The sequence below is a fragment of the Ambystoma mexicanum genome, chromosome 1p (genome assembly GCF_040938575.1).
Source record: "Ambystoma mexicanum isolate Mex_15411 chromosome 1p, UKY_AmexF1_1, whole genome shotgun sequence".
NCBI lineage: Eukaryota > Metazoa > Chordata > Amphibia > Caudata > Ambystomatidae > Ambystoma > Ambystoma mexicanum.
The window spans coordinates 416,093,949-416,101,086 of NC_090921.1; the positions used below are offsets into that span (position 1 = coordinate 416,093,949).

General features: G+C 43.8%; 1 protein-coding gene across 9 annotated transcripts in view; it reads left to right on the plus strand.

Annotated features, from left to right (window-relative positions):
* The window catches only part of MYO9B (myosin IXB), a 925,026-nt gene extending 919,069 nt beyond the window's left edge, over positions 1-5,957 (plus strand). For 7 of the 9 annotated variants that reach the window (XM_069649217.1, XM_069649219.1, XM_069649218.1 and 4 more), the window contains one exon: positions 8-5,957. In XM_069649217.1, coding sequence (XP_069505318.1) covers positions 8-486 — 479 coding nt within the window. In that variant the 3' untranslated portion in view covers positions 487-5,957. The remainder of the gene's footprint in view (positions 1-7) is intronic. The other 2 variants (XM_069649223.1, XM_069649225.1) reach the window with 1 other exon arrangement.
* The last annotated feature ends 1,181 nt before the right edge of the window (positions 5,958-7,138 follow it).

A 7,138-nucleotide genomic window follows, 5' to 3' on the forward strand; every position in this document is an offset into this window, starting at 1 on the left:
ATTTAAGAACCCCCCAAGATCAGCATACAGTCCTGCCATTCGGAATTCAGCACTTCGTCCACTGGTGGCGTACCAGCCAGAGATACTTTGACGGTACCTAGCATTTCCCTCGCATGGGTGCAGTCGGATGCATCCACAGTTGGCTCCCCCCTGCAACGCCGGCCTTCATCGTTCTTGGCAAAGATGAAAGTGCACCGAAGGAATCCAGTCATCCCAGCTTCCAATATCAAACTGCCGTACGGCATTGTCCGCTCAACTGAGAGTCTGGGCAAGGCAACAGGAGCCAGTGCGGCACAGTTGGTGGCAAGACGGCGGGATCAACCTGCCCGGCGGAAAGACAGTGTCCATTCAGTGTACATTGCCCATGGAACAGAACATGGTCCAGTGGATGGGCCATTTGAGGATTATGAGCCAACAGCAAAGCTGAAACGGCGCTTTTCAGACCCCTTCTTACATGTGCCTTGTGTGGAGGAATCAAACCTATGAAACAAATGCCCATTTAACGGCACCTGCTAAAAACACAATCATTGTGACCAAAATACATTTGACTATGGTTTCTTTGGAGACTGAAGGATGTTTATCCATTTGCTGAGAATAGTCTGTATTTCCACATCTGTGCCTTTTACAGTTGCTTTCAGTAGGACTCAATGAGACCAAAGGTGTATTGCTTTCACCGCGGCTTCCTCATCTTCAGTACTTTTTTTTTTTATAAAGACTATTTTTTCTTTTTATTCCTGGTTGTCCCTAAGCTTTCTTTTTAACATTGTTACATTCCTATTGTGTCAACCGAGGACCAAATGAGAGAAGATATTTCAGAATGGTGGGAATAAATGTCTCCCTGGTGAATGTGGCGATGATGTTGCTAACATTCGATAGGTTTGTTTAGTCTTATGGTTATGTTTTGGGTGAAGGAATCCAGAGAGCCGTGGGCAGCATTGCACGCAGCATTACCGATCATGAATTCGTGACGCTAGGGCTTGGTGGCTCTTGAAAGACCATACTGCTCAATGGCCGGCGTGCATGGTACTCCTAGGCATCAGACAGGTTGTGTAAAGAACTCCCTATGCTGCCTGATTGTCTATGCATTGCACCCAGCGTAATTGACGTACGAGTCATCAGCCATATAATGCACACGTCACCCGAGAGAATTCTACTGCTATATATTGTTAATTAAGAGTTGCGTTTGGAGCTACCTCTGTGTGTCTTCAAAAGCTCTATCACTAGGGACTCCAGCTGCTGGAAAGAATGGAAGAGACCGATCAATGCACTTGTCGAGGTTCTGCCCATGTATAGTATATTGTGCACCTGTCTTATAGAGTTCTGCATTTAATCTCGAACCGTTCTTTGCAAAAGATGAACTGTTTGGAAGATTTAGTGTTCGTTCAGAAACACTGGTCTTTTGTCATTATTTTCATTTTCAAAGGTGTATATCTTATTCCAGAGGCAAAGTGTGCAAGCATTTCTTAAAGGAGCAGACACTTTATCTCAGGGGATGCTAGAGGCGCCTGTGACACAGTAGCATATACGGTACAGTATTAACACAGTCTCACTCCATATCTGATTCTCTCCCTGTGCCACGTCGCGCTTCTTATGCCTCCATAAAGGAGCCAGCCCGGCCCTTCGTTTGGTGACCACCCAAACGATGACTGGGTACTGAACCCTTGGCTTTTCTCTCTGATGCAGCAGTCCTAATGAATCATGTGTAAGGTGTGCTTAAGATGCACCCAACAGGCCAGCGTGATCTTCGTTCCCAAGCCGTGCAAGTAGGATCCAAGCCGCTTATGTGGGAACGCTGCAGTGACCAAACATGAAGGTGCTTTCATTGAAAGAGATCTCGCCAACTCCTCCTTCAATTAGTAATTCACGCACTCTCTATTGGTTCAGTAACTCACAGTATGTCCCAAGTGGTTCGGCAGAACTGAAACCTGGTGGATCCCTCCACGTCACATTCATGGAATTGGAGACAAGTATGGAATTTAGACAATGGGCCACTCTCTTCCATCCACTTTTCTTTTTCCTCTTTGGGAGTCATTGCTCTAATCTAAGGATTTTTAACAAATCTGCATTTCACGTTCAGGACCAAATGAAATCCCACTGCCTCAATGCACAGGACCCCTTTTGAAGACAAGCGCTATGTTTTTGCCACCCCCTTTCCACAGTTCAGGCTGACGAGACACACACCTGTAATGTCTAAAGCTAAGTTAAGGAAAAACGGCTAATTCACAGACTAGTGAGCATGTCAAGAGAGCACATTCCAGCCTCTCCCTTCCACCACGGTGGAGCAGTGTGCTACAGTTATCACCCTGGCTAGCCAATACTGCAGCTTTCCATCGCCTTGGCCGTGGAGCCTTGCTCGGCTTTGCTAGCCAGACAATGTTTCTAATGACCGCTAGCATGATACTGCGTAATATGAACACTTAAAATTCTTCTTAGTCTTCATCTAGACTGACACTGCACTTGCAAGACACTTTGGAAATGCTCCTAGTGGGAGGGATTTCCCAGTAACTGAGCACACCAACATCAGCACTTTGTAAAAAAATAAATAAAAAATGAAGAACAGGGCAGACTTGCCTAGGTACAATAAAGTAAGAAAACCAAAAGATAAATATACCTTTTTCGGGAAGCTGCCCTGCTGTTAATGTGAGCATAGTGTGTGTTGCAGTTTAATCCACTAAAATAAAAAAACAGACAGCATCAGTTTATGAAATCCTGCCTCTATTTTGCTCTCGTGGTGTTTTCCTGTGCATTGTTTGAATATGCAGAATGGACCAGTTAATAAGCCATTTGATGTAGTTGGGCCGGGTTCAGTTTGTACAGCATTTTATGATTCAAATGCAGTGCTCCTTATTTTCCTTACCAGTAAATCTAAACAGCATGTCTGATTTTAATTGGTGAGTTCCAACATTCTGCTATTACTGCATGCATATGAATAGTAATCATTGCTTTCCATGGCACTGGCGTTTGTGAAAAGTGCTGAGCCCACAGCACTGGGACTTGGAGGGGCCCGTGTACCATGTAATCTGGGACAACATTAGCACAGGAAAGTGTTATTTCTCTATCCACCAGGCAGTGTCCTAGCCCTTCTGAAATAACTTAGTTGTACGTGTCTAAAAGCATTGGATAGGTTAGAAAGACCATGTAAAGGGTCTGCAAAGGTAGTACCTTGAGATGTCCATTAATAGAACGGGTGATAGGACAAGGTTTGTAAGTGACAGAAGCCCCTCATGCATTGAGGTGGAGAAGCGCAACCAGGTTAGTGTGAGCTAACCCGTGGGGAAACGTGCTTTGTCTGTTTTACTTGATATCTGAAGGCCAGCGAAGTCTGGTTTCTGGCACTACCAACCAAACCTTTATAGATTCAGCATTCAGTGCAATAAAATGTAGCCAGGAAACAAGGATCCCCCGATTAAACCCTGCTGCAGTTCATATTCTGGACATTCACTTTGGGCAAAATACTGACATTCTGGGTGCTCCCTTTTGGATTGGTTCCAATAAGCAACTTAAAAGGACAGTGCGCACTTACAACATTGTAGTTTTCTAGGGTTGACATCTTTTGAGGGGTGCACTGTTGGAAGAGATGCTTAGTGGTGGTTAAATGACTGGGTTTCAATCTGAGAATTATTATAAGGCTTTGGTTCTCTGCAACAATAAACACTGCCAGTTACTCTACGCACACACACCCATTCATCCCTCTCGTATCCATTATTCAGTTGAACACTCTGCAGGATGGAAGTTGTTCATTCTCATGTTGAAGGGCAGCCTGGAGTGTAGCCTCTTCAACATCTGTCCCAAGTCTTTGTATGGGGGACTGCAAGTTCTGCTGGGGGTTCGGATGCCCATCTGGTGAACGTCAAATGTTAACCCCTAGCAGTGACTTTAAATGTTTGTCGAGTTAGACTACCCTATCGAGGGCAACCTCAGAAGAAGCTTCATTAGCTTCCCTTAGTTCCACATTATTTTGGTTACCTCCATCACCCATGTTATAACAAAACAGCTCTCCTGCAGTCTTTCCATGATGGTTAAATGACTGGGTTTCAATCTGAGAATTATTATAAGGCTTTGGTTCTCTGCAACAATAAACACTGCCAGTTACTCTACGCACACACACCCATTCATCCCTCTCGTATCCATTATTCAGTTGAACACTCTGCAGGATGGAAGTTGTTCATTCTCATGTTGAAGGGCAGCCTGGAGTGTAGCCTCTTCAACATCTGTCCCAAGTCTTTGTATGGGGGACTGCAAGTTCTGCTGGGGGTTCGGATGCCCATCTGGTGAACGTCAAATGTTAACCCCTAGCAGTGACTTTAAATGTTTGTCGAGTTAGACTACCCTATCGAGGGCAACCTCAGAAGAAGCTTCATTATCTTCCCTTAGTTCCACATTATTTTGGTTACCTCCATCACCCATGTTATAACAAAACAGCTCTCCTGCAGTCTTTCCATGATGGTTTATTGTGAAGAACTGTTTTGATTTGCAACAGATATCATGTAATTTTTTTGATAAGAAGACATTAAGGATTCTGATTGTGAGAAGAAAGCTTGAGTTCCCATTGTCTCTCTCCATCTGTTGAATGCTGTTCATTAAGTATTGCTTCCTCCCTTTTTAAATGTATATTTCTTCATGACCTAGAACTTCAAATGGCATTGGAGACCTTACCACAGTTTGCCAGCAGTGCAAGCTTTACCAAATTGGCTTCAACGTTCTATTGGTTCTTCGAAGGCGGGTGGCAGATCAGATTCTAGGCTTGTTGCGTTATTTGTTGCTGCTCTCAATGCTTAAAAGCTGTCCAATGTGTGATGGCCATTGACCTGGCCAGCTGAGCTAAAACTGCCAATCGTTGCCAGATGGTTCGCCGTCACTGCTGACCCATGTGGAAGTCTGCCTGGTGCTAATCTCTCCATTCCTGAACCAAACCCCTTTTCTGTCTAGTTACTTACACAAAGTAGCAGTTACTGCCTTCCCCTCTCTCCCCGCCCCTTAATTTACATGGGAACTAGGCACTTTTTTAACCCTGCTGAATGCCACAGTGCCAATTGGTGGAAGAGTCATTATGAATGCCCACCCACCAAAGCCTAACAATCAGTATTTCTCTTGTTTTAAAAGCAAGTACACGTTTATGGAACTATATTAATAATAATTGAACCCAGCGCAGGCCAGCCTACAAATTGGGCCTGTACTGGTGTCAATGTGTAGCTGTTTAGGTCATGTTTGTAATGTGTAGGTTTTCGTCTGGTGCAAGAGTAGTTCTCCGGCACAAGGAAGCAGTGTGTAGTGGAAGGTGGCAAGTTGTGGAGAAGGTTTACAACAGTCAAAAGGGCCGGTCTGATGAAATATTTCTCTTCTCTGACTTATCATTCCAATGCCTGCTTGACTTGATCGACCTGGTCACCCATACTTGTCTGGATTCGACATTTTGGTGGTCCTGGCCAGGAAGAGCAACCTGCTGTTACTTAAGTGGAATCTATAACTAGATATTCTCTTCACGCGCTCCCCCTTAGCCCCCTAGGACAAAAATGTAGTTGGTTCCACGTATTGCCCAAGTCATTGGGTTAGCATTTGTCTCTGGCCTTTCCACCCATCATTTCTTGCCTTAACATTTCAGCAGTTTCTCCTTTCATGGTTGCATGTATCGAGCATTGAAATGTGTATAAAGATTTTGAAACGACTTTAAACGAAAGGAATATAGTTCACTGCCCAGGTATTGACTCTGGAGAAAACATTGGAATGTATGTTCTTCTTGAATGTTATATTGTGTCTGCAGTTCAATTCTATATGTCCGGTCAGGGAAGGAACTGTTCCATTACATTGGCGCCTGGATGAGATCTCAGCTCTTTGGTCGTCTCGTAATGAAACCGTTGTTCCTTCTGAAAAATGTCTGTAGGTAAAGGCTGTGTAAAGGTGGCAGTATTCCAGCGTTTAACTTAATTTAACTTTGTAAAATAAAACAAGAAACTTGACAGAGTGCTGCAGTCATTATTTCAAGCCTTAAACCTGGGGATTTCAGATTATTCATAGTCAAAGAAAAGCCAATGGGAAAATAAACCTTTACATTTTTGTGCATTTCAGATTTCAAATTATGCCGAAATTACTATTAACTGGGTGGATTGGGAGTGTATTCTTTTTGGAAACTTTGTTTTTAAATTGAGATTGTGTTTTTACTTGGCACCTGAGAGGGGGAATTTTAGTAGGAGCTTGTGATGGTTTTTTATGCTACACAAATGACCCTCTTAGTGCACGACCACTTCGAGGCTTGTCTGGAGAATGGCGTCCTGCGCCCCTGCAGGGGTATCCTGACCTTGGTCTGTGATGAAATAGAAATGGGCAGAAAGGGAGGGTGAAGGTTGAGAAAAGTTAAGCGCTCATGAAAGACTTGTACAGTGAAGAAAGGCAATGAAAGGGTGTGCTAGTACTGCAGATTCAGGTGAGTAGGTCTCCACTCAATGTATTAATGTGTTTTCTAGGCGTTTATTTTTTAATCATATTTTAACTTTTCAATATCTTCTATTTGTGATTTAATCTATAGTGTTTCAGCTTCAATCTGTTTTAGATTTGGAAGCTGTATATAAGTCAGCGTATTGTTGTGGGTCCAAAGTGTTTCAGTTTAGGCATCCACCTGGGAAGATCAGAAATTGAGTCTGTACTTTATATGATATATAAATAAAATGTTCATACTCTTCGAACAATGTGCCCCCGAGGAGACACGACCTTCTTTTTTTTCTGACATTGGATCGGTGACGGGCAAAAGAGTGGAGGACAAGGCTTTCTACTGAAGCCCAGGTAATGGGGGGAGGGGGCTGTTCAGCCTCCCCATCTAGTAAATGCCCCTTATTAGACTGCATCCCTCACACAGAATCCTGGTACCTCACATGCTGACCCAAACACCATGTGAAACCATTGTCTTGAAACGCCACATAGCCAACCAACGGGAAGCCCTCAACTATTTTGATGGAACAGACTCTCCCTTCCCCATAACCAAAGTTTTCCTTATTCTTACCAAGTCACCAGGCCCGAATCTCCATCTCCAACACCCTTCCTAGCATCCATTCTTACTTTGTACCTCTGGTGGCACTATTCCACATGCCTGAAGAGCTTCACCAAATCTACCCTTAGAAGCCACATATACTGAGCCACTTTGTAA